This window comes from Ciconia boyciana, chromosome 2, assembly GCF_034638445.1.
Source record: "Ciconia boyciana chromosome 2, ASM3463844v1, whole genome shotgun sequence".
NCBI classification, from domain to species: Eukaryota; Metazoa; Chordata; class Aves; order Ciconiiformes; family Ciconiidae; genus Ciconia; species Ciconia boyciana.
The window spans coordinates 156,430,836-156,450,090 of record NC_132935.1 but is presented as its reverse complement, the minus strand read 5'-3'; the positions used below and the strand labels follow the sequence as shown (position 1 = coordinate 156,450,090).

Sequence of the window (19,255 nt, the reverse complement as noted above, 5' to 3'; positions counted from 1 at the left end):
TGAAACATACCTTTCCCAAGTTCTATACACTGCTTTTTTTTCTTTTCTTTTTCAAGACAGCGGTTATTGGGTTGATCATATTAGTCTGTGGAGTATGCTGACAGAGTAAGACACTTTATTATTTTTTTAAATAAAATAATGACTTTAGGTTTTATTTGATATATAATTCCATCCCTATTCTGTGGCAAAACATACATATTTTACTTCTTTTATATTTATAACTTGTTTGTGGAGTGGCAGTACCCAGAGCCGGCTTGGCTTGGCTTACCTTCCAAACACAGAGGCACTCAGACAGCCCTCCTGCCGCCCTGCTTCTTGATAAAATCTTGTTTCTCTGCTCCTTGGAATGGATCTCCCAGGTAAGAGCACGATGGCTGCAGGCAATGTCCTAGGCCAGACCGCCCTCCGTTAGGAGACCGTGGTTACTCTGATGTGACCGTGAAGGCCAGCTCCTGCAATACCTGGGCACGCAGGTATCCCACTGAACGGGAAGCCTGCATGCCTACGAGCAGGCCCTGGGAATAACAGGCTGCAGGGTCACCCTCTCTGTTTGCCACTACAGCATGAACACCATCAATATTCAATGGAGGACAGCGACATCTGAAAGCAGACGAAGAACAGGGTCACAAGTGTGTGCCTGCAGCCAGGGAGGGCAGGGCCCAGCCCGCCAACGCAGGCTGCTCCACCCACAGAGCCAGCGCTAATGGGAATGGTGGCTATGTTTCCAGAGTAAATAAACTCCCATCCTCATTGGAGTTCATCATCTAGCTTGATAGCTTGCTAAATTGCATACCAGCAGGGTTTTTTAATGAGTGGAGTCCCACTGAACTCCTTGCTTCACAGCCACCGGCGCTGATCCAGCTATCTCCGGGCCCGTGTCCTCAGGGGTGCTGGGCAGGGGGTCACGCAGCCGGGCAGGGGCTGCGGCATTGCAGCCCCCAGCCACAGTAGCCACGGTTCCCACAACTCGCCAGCCTTCCTCAGCCACCTCCTCTGCCCAGGCTGCGGCGGGGTCAGGCCTCCTCTCCAAATTCCTCTCGCTGCCGCCTGACAGCATCAGCTGAAGGCTCCTCCCAAGGCCAGACACTGCCCTTGCTGCACATTAGGGCTCCCACAAGGGAATTTTTAGCAGAGTTTACCTCCGTGAACACCAGCTGCAGGTCCTCCAACGGGCAAGTAATGCAGGCATGCCGCTGGATTTGGCCTCATGCTGACCACTGAAGACAGCAGGGCATAAATAGCTTCAGGTACTTATGAGTGACCACAGCTGTGGTACTGCAGCTCAAGAGGAGAGTGCAGAAAACAGGAGACATCCAAAGTATTTCTATAGGAATTGGGCCTACAGTCTATATTCTTTTGCAGTTTGCAGCATCTAGATGCAAAGTAACTAAGCAAAGATCCCCTCCACACAACCAAAATAAAAATGAGGAATGAGTGACAAGAAAACAAAGGATAGCAGTTTGTACTTGGATTTTTCACTATTTTTAAACCATATACAGGCCTAAAACCAGTGGGTGCATTCTTTTAAATGGCAAAGAATGTAAGTATTCAAAATCTTCAGTAGCACCTATTTCTGGAAAATGTAACGCACAGCCCTCAGACTCCAGTTCAGTACTCCCAATGTAGGAGTGGGAGGACTGCGTTCACATGAGACATGAATTAGGGCCTAAAAATACGTCCTAGTAATAGAGGAAGATAATTTTAAGTTTCAGCATTGCCAGTTTCAGAATAGAGCTTCCTTTAGTGGAAATCCATTTTGCAAGTGTGTGAACCTGCCCCCAAACCCCAGATAAACATCAGGTAAGACACATATCTTCCTTGCTAATGGGCCTGGGGGGACCAACAGGCCACTGAGCTCCCACCATACCACCAGGAGACACAGAAGAAACACGGCTGGTGTGACTCCCTAATAATACATCTCTCACAGGTTCATGTGAGCACATCCAGCAGAACTGGACTCTATTTGGACCATGCTGTGACCCCAACATTTCAGCAGCTCACTAGCACACACTGAACTGAAGTCCCTGACCTGCATCTGGACAGACCCACACAGAGTTCATGGACTTCTTCATAAACCAGACCTTCTGGCCATGCTCAATGGAAAGCACGTGCAGAAGGCAATGGAGGCGAGTGCAAGTCTCACGTGCAAGTGTCATGTCAGCTCTGCCTCTGGCAGACAGACTGTTGTAGGTGGGGTCTTGCATCTCCCCGAAGCCCCATCAACTCTTGAGACGTTGCGTCTTCTAAAGAAACGCTCTGTTGTCCCAAAATTCAGCCTAACCAAGTTGCATCAGAGACAGCAGCTCCTTGCTGATATATTGCTGTCCAAAGACAGCAGCTAAGAGGGCCAGCTGGAGGCTGAGAAGAGAGCCATGTCTATGGGCAATACGAGGCTGCAAGTGAATAAACATCTGCAAGAGAGATCTCTTAAAAAACAAACAGAAAAAAGAGGCAGTCGGGAGAGCAAGACGCCATATCTCCTGAAATGCCTGCTGGAATATTTAAAATTAGTTCTTCCTGGAGAAAGAAATGAGCGCTAGAGACTATTTCAAAATGCTTCATGGGCTCTGTTGGTCACAGCCACACTTGTTCTGTGCACTCTGGGAAACCGGCAGACTGGAACCAGAGCACCAGAAAGGCGCTTCAGATTGCTAATTCTAGCTGAAATGAAGTTTTCTGCACATGTTATTTCTTATTCATGTTTGAAATTATTTTTTAATCTAGTACCTACAAAGATCACACGGAGTTGTGAGAGAAATAAAAAAAATCAGTTAAAAAGCAATCTGACATTAGCTGTTTTCTTTCCTCTTATATTTCCATAATGAAAATATTTATAACTATATTATTTTACAGTATCATTCCAAAACCTGCAGTAACCCTGTTGAGAAGCATTTGGAGCTCTCACAGATTTTGAAAGGCTCAGATTGCACGAATAACAGAAATGCATATTTGCAAGAGACCCCAACAGCTGGCTGGCACCATCAGGCCTCTAACCAATGTAAGAAACTACGTACGGGAAGCCTATACACCCCCCTTTGGCCCAGTTCAGGCTGAAGAGAACAGGGTCCTTGGATGGACAAGGCCAAGTGGGTATCAGCTGCAGTAGAAAGGAGAAACAAGCAATTTCTGCATAAATTATGTGACACTTGGAGACAGCCAGTTCCTTTTGGAGAAATAAATCCTCTCTGTGCTGCTAGCTGGTGCTTGAGATGGTGACTAGGACAGTAGGTGGAACAAGGAAAGAAATATTTTATTCATCATTCTTCTACCTGTCCTGGCAAAAGTACAACGTCTTGGCAAAATTTCTCTTCCAGTATCTCTCATGCTGTGTGGCAGGGAGGGGGGAGAGAGTTTGCCATCCCACGGTTTCCAGCTGGAAATAGGTAATGGCAAATGGGTACTCGATCACCCTTCAATCCCTCAAAATCTCGATCTCAACTGTATCAAAAAACATGCACAGCAAGTACAGCAGAGAAAAATGCTCCCTGCACAAGCTCTGAGCAAACAGGCTTTGTGCCGAAATCCTGACAAGGAGTTGAGGGAAGCTCAGACCTGAACTTCTGAAGGACAGTCCTTTCACTACCACCAGCAGCAGGTACAGCTGCAGGTCCCATAATGTGATTTTCTGAAAACCATAGATTTTGGCATTCTACTGTTTCATCCTATTGGATTAAAATGTTGGATTTATTTACTTCTCATACATATACAAATATACGTATGTTTCTATCCTGCATCTTTGCAAAGAAAATTTTGAAAATATAAGCTGATGAAAGCTCTGCAAAATAAACAATTCATCTATCATAATCTTTTCTCAGCCACAGTTTCTTTAAGTTGATTTTTGAAAAAAAATGGACATTTGAGGTCCCAAATTCTACAGAAGAACGCAAGTTGTGGACTCACTGACTTCCACTATTTCCTCACAGCCCATCTGCATGGATTTATTTTCAGGCTAAGAGCCCAGATAATGCAGAGTGTAACATTTCACCCTTAAAAAACCCAGTCATAATGAAGAACAAACAATAAGCACGATGGATACAAGATGCAAAGAGATGAATTACAAGGCAGATGTTCAATCTTGTCTTTTCAGCTGAGATTATAAATCATCTGAGCCTAAGAGAAAAATTCAGAGCCTGAAATTGAAGGTTTGCTAATTAATCAGTTATAACAGCATAGGGGATTACAAAACATGATTAAAGCACACTGGAAACAAGAAAGACAAAGGAGGATGGTGAAGGGAGTACAGAAGCAGCTCTGTCAACAAAGGAACATCTCTACACAAGTTTGTGAAAATTATGCAGCTCATAAAAAACTTGTGCTTAAGAATTAAAAACCAGCTACAACAACAAAAAGACAATGCTGTGAACCAAATCAATTCCTGGAAATTTGGCCCAATGTTTATAAAAAAATCGGGGTTTGATCCAAGCTCCTTATGGAGCCTAGGACAAAACTTTCATTGAGTTCAGCCCTTTCTATAAATATGCATGTACGTTAATATACGCGTTGCTGGAGCACATATTGGCACATTAATATGCATAGTACTAGAATGTCTGTGTTTAAGTATATAAATAGAAATTGAATATAAACATATGCATTCATAGCTTTGAAGTTCCATTAGTAACAAAACAGCGTAGAGAAATTATTAGCATTTTTACATGATGATTTCTGTTTAAGTCAGATACTGAACTGCTACTGATACTTACTTACAAGGCATTCAACAGATGGGGAGTCTAGACTGATAACTTCTGTGGTATGCAAGTGTATTTTTAAACCGCCTTTAATGTTAAATTCCAATGCTGTGCTGTAGGGATGAAATAAAGTGCTTTCCTGAGTGTGCAGTTTCAACTTCCTTGTTTTCTTTTTGAAACTCTAATTTGGCAGTGATCCACTACTGATAGTGCCAGTTAGCATGACCCTAACCCCTACAAAAATTAGCACTGAGGTCAATCTGTACTAAAGACAATGTGACCACCCATGTGGGAATAACCTATGGGATGAAGGTCCCATAAACTGTAGGGCCTGGTGCTCCTGAAAAAGAGACTCCCATGTAACAGCACAGGATCAGGCTCCTATTCTCTTCATCTCGATTCTGCTCTCAATCTTTCTCTCTTCTCTAGTGGAAACAAAAAAGGAAATGGTGCTTTTGTTCGCAAATTCTCAACAATGTTGATGCGTGCATATTTTCTGTAATATTACCTACTCAACAAAAATTAATCCATAACCTTAATGTACGTAATGGATGAAAGTGAACATTATACAAGTGAAGAGAGAAAATATTTTTTCTAATTCTTTTTACTGTTTTGGAAAATGAACGCAATAAAGCGATACCCTTTAGAAATACTGCTGCTTACTATTTATGCAATTTTAAACTATATTACTTAGGTAGCATTTATTTGTGTGGTTCATTGCTTGCCCTAAGAGACCTTAATTTGTTCAAAGTATGAACTTATTCTAGATTTAAAATGGTAAAAGCAAACTAATGTAAAAACATAATGAAATCACCTTCAAATCTGCTTAAATTCTCACTTTTTATACAAACCCCCATCATAAAAATAATCCCCCAAATTTCTCTGAGATTATTCCAGCAAATCCCATGCCCATCAAATCCTAAAACATACTCCACCTGCTAGTGAAACTATCACAGTAATTGTCTGGGCTTTTATCTAATGAATATGCATTACAGCCGTCAAAACAAAATTCTAACTTAATCTACATTACTGGGAAAGTTTCTGAAACAAGCTGTTGCAGGGAAATTTATGTAATATGTTGTCAACATTCGGCAGAGACAAGCTGTCTGCTAGAAAGGGCTGATGGAAACCAGTTTCCTACACTGGGTCAGGGAGACGTACTGTCGCTACCCTTAAGCCATGCTTTTGGCCACAGATGCGCTGAGAGCCTCACATGTCATCGTGCCTTTAGTGTGCCTGCCCACCTGTACTTCATCTCTGTGCACAGGCTGTGCCGATGATCACCGAGAAGTCTCTTTTTGCCACGCGGGTTTCAGTGAGTCATCATCCTCTCGTCTACAAGGCACAAACTCACTGATACCCGCTGGAGCATGGGGAAATGACAGATGGAAATTCAGCGGATTGTCTGTACGAGGTCTGTGCCTGACTGCACCTGCAGACAGGTATGTGCCCGATGCCGGCATTTGCAACAATATAGTAGGGGGCAAACCAACAAAAGGCAAATTATTTCAAACCAAGATTAACAAACCACTCTTCATCCAACTGCCTGTGTACAATGCACGCATTGCTTTTGCTATAACCGCGATTAGAATAATAGTCTCAGCCCCTTACCTTTACTTTTTGCTGTCATTTCTCTCTAAACTGCACAGAAACCAAGTTTACATGTCAGTGTCAGAGAAACATTTCTTCAGCTCAGGAAGTGGTAGGAAGATCAGGTTAGATGTGCTAAGACAGAATGAGCCCTAAGAAATACGTGTTGGCAAGTAAGCGCATTACAAACTTTTTTATATGTAGAAAAATGTATATGTAGAAAAGAATAGTAACTTCTTGTCCAGTTTCTGATTCCACAAAAAAAATTAAGCACCTGCATATTTGTATGCAGATCTCGTTACTTATTATTTATTGCTTTTCTGAGCAGCAATGGAATGACTGAACAAGTGATTTTGCTGAACAAAGGCCACACATTACCCCAAAGACCTTTGATGATATATTGGCGTGATCCAGCCACCAACCTCATATATACTTTCATTTTCATAATTTGTATGAATAACAGATGCTTCAATAGGTGAGGATACACATGAAGGGGTTAAGATAACAACAAGAAGGCAAGGAAAGAGATGGTTCTTTTGGTAAAGAAAGAAACAAATTCAAAAAGTGCAAATATGTGATAAACACTCAGATCTTCAGGGTTACATACACTATGTTTTGTTCAAAGAGTGGCTTTTTGGAGCCTTTGCAGTTATCTTTTAAATCATTAATACAATAGATTGAGACAGCTTCTGTAGTGTTTAATTCATACTCCCATTAAAACAGCACTCTACAAGACCCAAAACAGTGTGTAATTTGTTGCTTCTTGCTTTCATTTAATTTTGGATACTCTTGATGAGGGCTTGCAGGTTTTTGAGGCAAAATTAAAGTAATAATGTATAGGCAATAGATTTTTTTTTAATTGTTTTTAACTTTTAGAATTACTTTCCTAGACTCAGAAACCAGGGCTTCATTCTTTTTTTTCATCTTAGAATTGTCTGCCACATTTTAGTCAAAGAATTATCTTCTGGTTAAAGAGTACAGTCAATTTACAGTGGTTTTAACTAAAGTGGAATAGTCTCCTGGTCTTCCAAAAAGCATGTGCATATACAAAATTGATGAACTACAGGAAAGGCACAAACGTAGGCACTGTTACTAAGATTTTTAATGGAAATAAAAGTTAGTAAATTTAGATAATATTTAATCTTACTGAAATTGATTCATCTAAAAGGAGCAATCTCATTAAAAAAAATAATCTGTAACAGTTTCAATCAGTTCCATAAGCAAATTCTCATAGCATCTGAAGGAAGTAATGCATGTGACAAAAATAGAGTTATTCTACAGATTTGTCAGCAATGTGCTGCTAATATTGAAGAAAGACTTGCCTTTTAAATGTAAACTTGGATACATAGAAACCTCACCCTCAGCATATATAACAAGCCATTCTGGGAGAAATCAAAAGCCCTCCAGGAACTGAAGAGCAAATGTGATTTAACACCAAGGAAGAATCTGATTCCCATGCATCTGTTTACATACAAAATAGATAAATAAATAAAAAGCCCTCTTCTTTCAAACACCACCAAGCAGATAGGCAGAACTGCTTTGCAAACAAATGTAGCAGGCTGCCTTGCAGGCAGGGATTATACCTGCTCCTGCCTGTGAGCACCGACTGCCGGCGTGCAGCGTGGCACACTGTCCGCTTTCAAATGAGCAGCGCTCCCAGGGACCTGCCATGTCACCCGAGTATTTCACAACGATAAACCCAAGTGGTGTGAGGCAATTACAGCCATGATGCGATGCAACTACAGACGCGATGCAGCTACAGAAAAGACAGGTACAAACTACAGACAGGTTCATTTGATACTTGAAACTGGAGGGACAGACTCCTGAACTCCTACCTCTCACTAATTAATTCTGCAACAGATTTATTAACTGCTCTGACTCAGTTTCCCTCTCTGTAAACTGGGGGAATGTGGCCTCTCTGTCTGTGAGAGTTAATAACAACTTTTCATACATACTTTGAGCATGTACCTAGTATGATTATGCTGATGCATTTTTATTAACTCTGGGCAATAAGAGTCCTTGCTGGCTAGGATGAGTTAGAATTATCTGAAGAGAAGGATGATCTTAGTCCCTGGCAGGGAAAAATAGTCCAATGTGCCTTACATCATAAAAGTATAAATTTAACAAGGAATTCACTGGTAGCCTTCAGGAAAATCTGCCAAAACTCCTTTGTCTATGGTTTCTTACACCATTTAAGCAGAATGTGTCACCTGCTTAAAAATGTGCCTGGGCTAACCAATCTATAAAGCAGTGTTCTGTTAAACTACTTCTATTACAAACCACATTTCTAAACTGCAAAGAGTTATTTCATTTCTGACTAATCAAAACCAGTGTACATTTTTAAAAATCCCCACCTTTTTTTGACACCTAATACCCATCTTCTGGTAACTGGTACTGTTAGTATCTTACTGCCTGTTTTAACATTACAGTTTACGCCTTGTACTATAACATGCAAAGACTCCAAAATTCTTCAGTTTTTTTTTAACAAAATGAATGTAGAGCTAAAGTCTCATTTAAAAAGTATTATTGGCAGGGTACAAGTTAACCAAGAAAGACTAGCTTTTGACTTGTTCTGGCAGAAGTGAAATGCTTCACATTTATGCTTGAACACTGTATATTCCCTCTTCTTCCTGCATATGAAATCTAAAGGATTCACGCAGTGAAACTTTTTTCTTCTTTTTTTTTTTTTTAAATTATCAAATGACTTGTGCTCATGGATTTCAGGTGAAGGCACAAAAAGTGCTCCTTGTGGGCACAGCACCAGCTAAAGCAAACCTCTGTCATACAGCTGTAAAAACTGGTCATGATAAACGTGAATTGAAAATGAGTCAAGTATCGTGATTTTAGAAACAACAGATTTTACAGGTACACATCAGATGCTTTAGCATAAATAAACACAGATCAATCAATAATCTTTGCAGCAGTTGCAGCTGGAGGAGAGCTGCCGTCAGTGATATTAGAGAACATTCCCTTTCTGTACTGTTTCTTTTAAACTCCTAAATCCATGAGCAGCAAGAGCTGAGCTCCAATTTAATTACTGTCTGCTGCTCAACAATGGAGGCAACGCAGACCACTACGGCTCTGCCCCTCGCCTCCCAAAATCACGATTTGTACAGACACATAAATAGCAATTCATGATTGGCATGAAAGAGGGAAATTACAACCTGGAAATCAGCTGATGAAACTTAATTTCAGTTAAATATTGTTCAAGAATCCACAGGCATTTTGCTTGGCAGCTTGTGGCAGGGCTGCTGGCATGGATGTAAAACGGAGCACCAGCTCAGGGTTGGTTTCTGCTACCAATTATGACGGTTCTTCATAAGATTCAGCTGGAGAAAGATCAGCACACAAAGAAACATAAGACCAAATCCACCTTTTTGGTAAAGGTTCAGGGTTTCCTGACATGAGTATTACAGGCTCCTGCATAAGCATCTGTCTTCACCATTCTGAATTACTTAGCTACTCAAAAAACATACCTACAAAATAGAACATAGAAATATCCTAAAAAAATCTGGCTTATAAGAAGTTTCTTTCATTTATTTATTTCTCACTCGAACAAAATCTTATAATCCTTGTGCAGTTGTGTCTTTGTGATTTGTCTGTAAGATAATCAGTATTACATAGAGAAAGAGAATGTTGATATGTATATTTTTAAAACTACAAATTCATACGGCATGTATGGATAGATGTGTATGAACACACAAATGATACAAATGTATTTTATTTTTACACCTCTAAACAAAATGCTTCAATGTAATACAAAAGTTAATCCCTTGTGTAAATATTTTTTGGACTTCACAGGCTTTTAAGACCTTTTGTCTAATATAACTTGGAGTTTATTATAGTCATGCATTTAATACCACTAGACACTGAAGCAAAAGTTTGTATTTCATACAAAAATGTATATATATATTAAGGCACAGACACACATGTATATAGCAGCACAGTTCTGCCAGCCTGACTCATGCTGAGAAGTTTCAATTTTACCATGAGTACAGGCAGCAGCATCAGGCCTCATACAAAGGTAATACATTATTACAGATGGCTTGATAGCCATCATTTTACATTTGTTAAATCCCACTATTTAAGGAATAAATAGCCATTTCACAGTCTCTGAGAAGTCATAAGAAGCGGGCAATTGCATAAAATTAGTTGTGTGTAAATCTCTTTCTACGGAGATGGAGATAAAATATCTGTCAAATTCTACTTCTTTCTTCCCACGCTTCCCAGCAGCTTTGACTCTTCATGCTGATGTTTCATTAGCAGTTAGAGAAAGGTGACTCTGCTAATAATTTTGAGCACCACTTCTCTTATAAGCAACAAAGATGATGTAAAAATGGGGGGAAAAAAACCATCACACTTTAGCATGAAGTATTTTGCTGAGATCTACTTACTGCTCAGTCCCAAACTGCACATAAAATGCCACCAGCTCATACTGCAGGTTTCAGAAACAGCACTCAAGTGGCACAGCTCCAAAATCAGAAGCAATAGTTGGTAGAGCATTGGGACCAAACCCTAACCCAGCAGGAACACTTTCACAAAGACACATTATGGTTTGCAGGGGTAATCCCCTACTACACAATATTCATCTGATGATGATGCACTAGCAGTCACGCCAGTAACTGTGCTTTTTTCTGCTTAACAAATCATGCGTTTGTAAAGTTCATTTTCACCCCCTTTTATCCCACCCTTTTGTTTCAGTTTCCAGGGGAATAAGAAACGGGGGGTGTATTAATTTTTATTGTTATCCTCCTAACCTCACTACAGCATCAAAGCAAGAGACTGGGAATCAGTCTCAATTTCGCTCTATTTTTACATACATCATGCAGGGCGTTGAGTAGGAACAGAGAGGAAGGCGACTTAAAAAGCCGTCAGGAATATTCCAAGGAAATGCACCTGCCTTCCTCAGCTGTGTTCCCGGCTTTGGGAGGCACGGGGCAGATGGATGCGCATTGCCACCGCCACGAAGCCGAGCAGAGGGGACCTCCTGAACTGCTGCGCTACGGCTTCAGCTGTGAAAACAGAGGGGAGTGCAAAAAGCCTCACAGTGAACAGGAGTGATTAAAGCGCCTACAAATCACCTTTCCTCGTAATCCAAGGAAGTCAGGAGTCAGATAATTTCCTGAAAAAGAGGATTCATCTCATATTAAAAAAACCAAATCCTTCTTAATGTATCCTACCTAAAGCCAAAACCTACATTCACTGTGAGCAGAAGTGAGCAGCAAACTTTTTAGCATTAGTCTCAGCTAAGCTAACCAAATACCTCAACTCCCTACGCATATGTAAGTTTTGTTTTTCCATATCTTCAATGAATGAATTCCCCAGGCCAGCTACATACTGTCTCAACACAAAAAGTCCTTCCACTCCTATTAAACGTGCTGAAATTCTGTTTCCTTAAAGACCTCTGTCTTTGTAAATAAAAAAATCAGGAATAAATCAGAGTAGCCTGTTTACCTTCTTTATAATCTTTTCTTCTTTAATATAATTTTTCTGTATTCTTTCTTACATTTATCTCCAAAGTAAACAATATAAATCTTACCAATTTTCTTCTACTGAAATTTTACACATCCCTAATCCCTTTTGCCCTATGTCTCTGAATCCTCACTATTTCTAGTACACATTTGGGAGCTAGAACAGACAGAACGAAACAGAATATACTCAGTGAAAATACACCTTTCATTCATTAATGACACTGTAATATCTTCAATATTAGCCGTCCTGCTCTTCACGCACTCTGCCTGTGCTTCCCTTGTTACTCCTGCTCTATGCTTCCCTTGTTACCATGCTTTACTTAGCAGAGATTTTCATTAAACCATCCACAGTGATGTCCAGTCCTCAGTCCGGAGCAGGTATTGTTAACACAGGGCCCAAAAATACATCTTCATATTTCAAACCCGTCGTTAAGTAGTAAGAAATTCTAGACTGACTGAACGACAACAATAACACCATCCATTTAATGCCTTCTGTTAAAGCATTAAATCTGGTTATTTTATGACTTGGGGAGGGTTGCCTATTAGCATGGGTTGACAAGCTGCTTCCGCCAGTTAACAAAGCGGTCTTTTTAATATATTATATAATCACAATACGCTGTTAAAACTCCTCTGGGTTGGCTGCTTCGTTTCAAATTCATACAGCGGGGAACAAAGGTCAGCTAGAGCAGGAAGGTAAGCACTTTATTTTACTATTGGAACTTACATAATTTGCAGGCAAATCAAGCTGTTTTACGCAGGAAACGTCAAGTTCATCACAGATGCCTTGAGAATGATCTATCTACTGATGCGTATCAGCTTTTTTTGTCTGGATAACTAATAGTTTACCGGAAAAAACGGTAAACTGCCGGAAAGGTTGTAGAGATAGTTAGCTGTAAACACAGGGACCAATTCAGGTTCATTACTACTCGCAAAACCTATACAATATTGGACTACAGTAATTCAAAAGTAGTACAATTAACAGAGATCAGACAGGTATTCTAATGTTCACTTTTTAAATGCAACTTGCTAACCTAAAGGGCATTAAAGGAACCTAAGAAAACAGTTTGCACAGACCTTTAGTAGCTTTGATATTTCACAAGGCAATTTCATCTGACCTTTAATTTTTAGTGCAGTGTTTTCCATTTGTAGAGTATCACTTCAGAAAGGGCTGCCGTTAAGTATTTTAAAACCTCCATTAATATCACTTAAACTGGAATTTGTAAGCAAAGCTCTCACCTTATGGGAGAATTTCCCTACCCAAATCACCACGGAGAAGCTACAAAATTTTAAGCAATATGAAGCTATTTCCAACATTATGACACTTTGCCACTAGCTTTATATACCTCTGCATCGTCACTGAAGAAAGCAAAACATCTTAATTTCTGTGTTCAAAAAGGTAAAAATGGCTATATATGTCATTGCTCATGTAAGATATGGTCAATATTTATACTAGCGCTTTTTCTACTTACATAATTAATACTTTGAGGTGAAGTTGAAGTATTTTGCTCTCTCTCAAAGTAAAATGCACCATTTTATTGTCCTCACACTTACATGCTGTTGCTAGGAAGATACAACCCTGCTATAACCTAATCGTCTGCTATTTAGATATGGACTCATGAATCCCGTATTTTTTATTCTAAATTTAAGTTCAGTCATCGTAGCTAATGTCCTCGATGCTATCTCAAATTGCTGTCATTACATGGATCACTAGAAATTGGAGGTAATAGTAAAAAAGAAAAGAAAAAAGAAAGGTACCAAATTAGATGATGGATAAAGGTTTAATCAATTTAATTTTATCACCAAATCCACTCCCTTCCTCTCGAGCTGTCAGGGGATGAGATAAGCGGAACACATCTTGAAGCACGATGCAATCCTGTTGTGGGGAAGGAGTTGTGTCCCTGAACCTCGCCAAGATGAAACACGCTCATTTATTACTTTGGCATTGCAAGATGATGAAGAACCAAGCTGGTTTCCTCCCTCTGTCCTCAGCACAGTCTTTCTGTTTCATTAATTTTTCACGGAATTTCATTTCACAATCATTTTGCCTCTCTCACCCACTTGCTGCCCTTATTTAGTTTATTCTGTCAACTTTTATTTCATGTCCCGTTGTATCAGCAGCGACCTCGGCCATGGCTTTCTACCACGTCGGGGATACCTGATTCCCTCCTGTTTCCAGTAATTAACTTTAATTGCCAGCTCTATAAAATGGCATTACAAATAAGGTGGCTTATTTGTTGTCTTATACTGGAAAATAACTCAGAAGGGGCATATGTCCAATCACCCATTTCATACTTACTTTCTATGTGTTGATTTCTAAGAAGTTGCCAGAGGCTGCTGAAGTGTGGCCTTTTTAGTATTATCAGTAAACAGCAACTCTGCTGTTGTTTGGTCTACTTGTAATCATTTATCTCAGAAAACAAGCCTTCTTTTCAAAATCTATACCACAGGCTATGAAATCTGCACAAACTGTGCTGAGGCCACTGTGCTGAATTCTGCCAGTACTCTGCTACATTCCAGAGCCCTGGAGAAAACACAAGAACCCACAAATACAGCAACTTCCTATAAATGCCTAAAAATTTTAAACTGATTTCTCTAAATCATTAGGCATAGTTTTCTAACCTCTGGTCATTTTATACACACAGATTAAAAAAACCCCAAACAAACAGAGAGAGAGAAATATATAATACCTTTTACACGAAATTAGTATGCAGATAATCTGGCAAGCATCCATATTTATTTTTCATTACATCTTTGCAAAATTAAGATATTTACTTCCCACTGGGAGTTAACATACTTATTTTCTAAATGACAATGAAAATATTCCTACCTATACTAATTTAACAAATGGCTATGAATACCCACATTTTAGCTTTTTAACACACTTTCTGCATGTAGTGTAAAACTGAATGAAATCACTATGCAAATATATGCTTGCAATGTGATATTCATTGCATGGACATTTAATGTTAAGTCTTCAAGGTAGGATCTTTATACTGAAAGGCTTGCTGGATTTCATAAGCATAAAAATAAGATGCATGCAAATTAATTATTGGATGATGTTATTGTACACTAGAATCACACTAAGTGTCCTACACTTCTCAGTGCTCAATTTACATATATGGAAATTCTCTCTCTCTATTTCTTGCAGCACGTGTTTTTAATTGTTTTTTAGCCCAAATACACATGGAAATTTAGCTATTCAGAGAATGTTGTTTGCTTTCCTTGCTTGAACTTGCTTTCTGCCCCCAGGAAACCCCTAAAACAGAGCATCCAGGTGTAAAAGAAATGGAACAAAGTGCTATACCCAGACACACTAATTTATAATTCATACTAACCAGGACAAAAATATGACTGAAAACATGGAAAGTAAATCAGAAGGGGAAAAACAACACTATTAAATAGAGAATAATATTTGTTTCTACTGCTACACATTCCTAGATATTCTATCGGGCGATGTCTCAACCTGGTTTTAAGCACAGTTCATATGTAACATGTGTAATAAAATATAGTAAGTTGTATAAATAATTTGTTGAGTCAATCTCCTTGAGGAGTGGGGATGTGACAGATAATTTCATTTCCTTACTCTGATTAATACTCAGTTTAAATTCAAGACCAGAGTGAATTTCTTTGTCTACACGTGTCCGTAGGTATCTCTGTGTGTGTATGTGTAAACATATGTGCGTAGTTACACGCTTTAAAGCATCCACTAAAAGTATTCTTGCTATAAACAACAAAATATGTGCTGGAGAATAGTTAAAGGCAAGTGTCTTTGGTGTAACTCTCTAAAAAGATTTTTCACAATCTATTAAATAGATCCAACCTGCAAAATAGTCGAGTCCATATTAATTCTCATAAAGACATAGTAATTTATGAGCCTAATAAACATTTTCTTGACTAGTCTCCAGGATAGTCTGTTTGTTAAACAACACCTCTGCATTAGATACCATCAAAAAAGACACAGAAATAAATGATCAGTAAATAAACTAGCATAACAGTAAAATCCAACAGGTTTTATACTGGGCGTGCCTTTAGTTACAGGCATTTTTTGCCAGCATAAATTTACAGGAATATGTATTTTACGAATATATACTGTGATTACTTAGAAAGGAAAATCAAAATCATATGAACACAAGCATTGCTCCCTATAATTAGTATCCTAACCAACTACATTATTTGGAAAGTGGTTATAATAGCACCTTTGGGGGAATAAAAAAAATGAACCCTTCAAGTGCACATTCTTATTGATATTGGTCAGTCAAGCACTTTCTAGAATGCCATCAACCTCCAGCTGTGTGTTCCGCAAATAGCTGTCATCTACCAAGTTATTGTTTAGCAAGTTTTGGTGGGTTTTTAAGACATTCAACTTCCACCTTATTTTGGCAAAACACAGAGCAACAAAGGATGCATCAGTAAAAGTCTTACTGAAAGACCCTCACCTTTGTCTGCTTCTTAGAAACAAAATTAATGCTTATAATTTACCTTTATAACAAAGGATCTTTTCTCCATTACATAGATTAATGGATTACTCTTCTCTTGGCCAAGAACTAGGTTAGGCTAAGTTTGTGATTGCCTAGAAAAGTAGTTTTACTAGAACAAATACAGCATAAAGAAGTCTGCAGAGCACAACTTAAGTGCAAGCAGATTTAAAGAGACTGAGTATGGGAACTCTCCCTTTGCTTAGTATTTTAAAATTTATTCTGTAGTACAGAGTAAAAGACAGCCTTTGTCACCAGGTGTTATAGCATGCTATAGATCCGGAGTAACAAGTCAAGGTTACACACCTACTGGAAGTCCTGATATATCTGCACGGCTGTTGTTTTTACTTGTGTGCAGGTCACTATTTGTTACTATGATTCTGAATACAGAGAGTTCAGACATGAAAGTTAAAATAGTGACAATCAAATTATACAGTCTAGCATTTAGCATTTGACCAGTTTTTGCTAGTTACTATACACAACCTGCTTCGGCACCTTTCTAAAAAGTTATCAGATACCATACTTACTGGGTTTAACATAATCAATAATTAAAAGACAGTTAGCTAATGGCGCCTTCCAAATTAGGATTTCTAGAATTAGAAGAAGAAACAGCATATGCAAAGCATCAGCTTGAGTTGATGAGCTAGCTGACTAAAACTTGTCTTAGTCCCATATAACGACGACAATTACAGGTTAGATGGTATTTTCAGCTTAGATAAACACTTGGAGTTAGCACCTCTGCAATAAATGCATTGCAGCTGGGCATCTCTGGCGCTCTGCTTCTTGTATCAGTTCGTTTTATTTCAAAGTGTTCACAGCCTGTTAACTTCGGCTTTTTCAGGCAAAACATCAAAAATCAGGCAGCAGTGTGTCATCCCCTCCACAGGAGAAAACAGGACAGCCTTGCGAAGAGCTTTTATCTAGGGCATATTCCCTGTTCGCAATGACATCCTGTAGCTTCACTTTCCATGCTTAGCGCCTTCCTAACAAAGGTTTGCTTAGGGAAGGGGAACAGCACCAAAATAGCAAAACTCGGTGGACCTTATCTAAAAAAGAGAAAAAAGAGGTACTTTGGGGGGCGCAACCCGCCGGCCGGGACCTGCGCGCTGCCGCGGGAGGCTCCGCGCCGCGCCCTGCCCTGCCCGGGGCGCGTCCTGCCCGGGGCGCGGGCGGACCCCGGGCACGGCGGGACGGGCGGCAGGCCGGCCGGGGCGAGGCTGCCGGCGCCGGAGCCGGGCGGGGGCAGCGCCGGGGCCGGCGGAGGCCCCGGGACGGCTCCGCCGCACCGCGCTACCTCGGACGGGGCCCGCCGAGCCCCCGCCCGCCGGCACCCCCGCGGGCTGCAACCTCGGCCCAAAACAAAGAGAGGAGGAGAGCAACCGCCACCCGGCCGCGGGGGAGAGCGGCGGCCCCCCTCGTCGCCGGCCGGACCCCGCTGGCGGCGGATCGGCGCGGCGGGGAAGGCACCGCCCGCCCCGCACCGGCCGTCGGGGCAGCGGCAGGGCCGGTGCCGGCGTGCGCCATGCACAGACAATAAAAACAGGAGCAGGGGATGTGTCTGCCGGGGGTGTGTGCGGGAGACAGGAGAGGGAGAGGGGAAAAAAAAAAAAGGAATAAATGTCTCTTACCTTTCCTCTTTGATCTCCTCCTCCTCCTCCTCTTGGACTTGCATTTCAGCTGCCCGCTCGGCCCTCCCGACGCCCTGCTGCTGCCCAGGACGGATGTCATGCCCGTACTTCAGCGAAACAGCACCGCGCCGAGATGTTCTCCTCCCGCGGAGTTTCTCCTCTTTCTGGAGGCGGCTTTTATAGCGCGGTGGGTAGGGCCGGCTGCTCGGCGCTGCCCAGCGTCGCGGCGAGGGGTCGCGCCTCCGCCCCGACGGGCCGGGCCCGGCCGCGGCGATGACCGGGGGCGGCGGCGGCGGCGGCTCCGCCGGCCCCGCGCCCACTTTTTGCACCTCTGCGAGTTGCTGGGCGCCGGCCGCTTTGAAGCCGGTGGTGCGGGGGGGTGGGGGGGCGAGGGGGGCGGATTTGCTGCTGCAAAGTCTCCCGCAGCCCAATCGCTCCCGCCGCCCTGCTCTGACATCAGCTCCGCCAGCCCTCGCCCCCAAACTCCGCTCCCCCTGGGCTGCCGGCTGTGCCCGGCGCCCGGGAGAAAGCGAGGGAGAATGGCCCCGGAGGGAGTAAAAACATCCTGCCGCCTCGTCTGGGAGAAGCCGGAGGGGCAGCTTGCAAGAAGGGAGGCTGCAGGCAGGATTTCAAGCCTTTTCTTTTTTTTTTTTTTTCGCTTTAGACCATGTGGACGCTGAACACTCTGCTTCCAGAAACGGAGAAATGCCGCTGCTGTCCTCCCTAACCAAACACTTATTAACTAGTTCACTAATTGCAATGCTTATTATTCCCAGGGAAAGAATATGAGTTACTGTTGAAGGATCCCTGTATCCACAAACCTTATGCAAGAGGCTAAGTGTGGCGATTCCCCTTGAATCGCCAGTTATTTTTAAGGTACGTGCTCTGCTAAATTCACGATCAAGGGCAAAAGCTCCGTGAAAAGAGGAGTGTGTTGTCGCTCAGACTCACATTAACACTCTGCAGTGCCTCATTTAGGCAACTGTGCAATTAAAGTGTCAGGAGCAGAGGGGCTTTTACAGAGAGGAAAGATGACAACAGCATTCCTCTGAAAAGCTTGACTACAAAGCCTTACATGTTCATTACAAAAAGCCAAGGTATGCAACAGCTAAGATACTGCTTTAAGTTACAAGGGACTTACTGCTTCTGTGCTCTATCCTCCTTAGTTATTATCTGACTTAAAAATACGTATCTGAAAACCTAGGCAGTGAATGGAAACCAGAAGAATATCAAGAAAAAATTATGCTAAATAATTAATGTCATCATTAGTGCCTACTGCATTTGTAGTCGGCTGGAGGAGCACAGTAAAACCCTGTTTATCAGAACTCCTTTAATCTAAAACTTCCTCCTGTTGGAATGTAGGTTACCCAGCTCCTGCTGCTAAGCACTTCCACTGCAACTCTCCG

At 41.4% G+C, this 19,255-nt stretch overlaps 1 protein-coding gene across 1 annotated transcript in view; it reads right to left on the bottom strand.

The window, feature by feature from the left end:
* ADARB2 (adenosine deaminase RNA specific B2 (inactive)) overlaps window positions 1–18,203 on the bottom strand; it is a 324,992-nt gene extending 306,789 nt beyond the window's left edge. The window contains exon 1 of the mRNA XM_072854663.1: window positions 17,850–18,203. Within this exon, the coding sequence (XP_072710764.1) occupies window positions 17,850–17,949 (100 nt within the window). The 5' untranslated portion in view covers window positions 17,950–18,203. The remainder of the gene's footprint in view (window positions 1–17,849) is intronic.
* Between the last annotated feature and the right edge of the window lie 1,052 nt (window positions 18,204–19,255).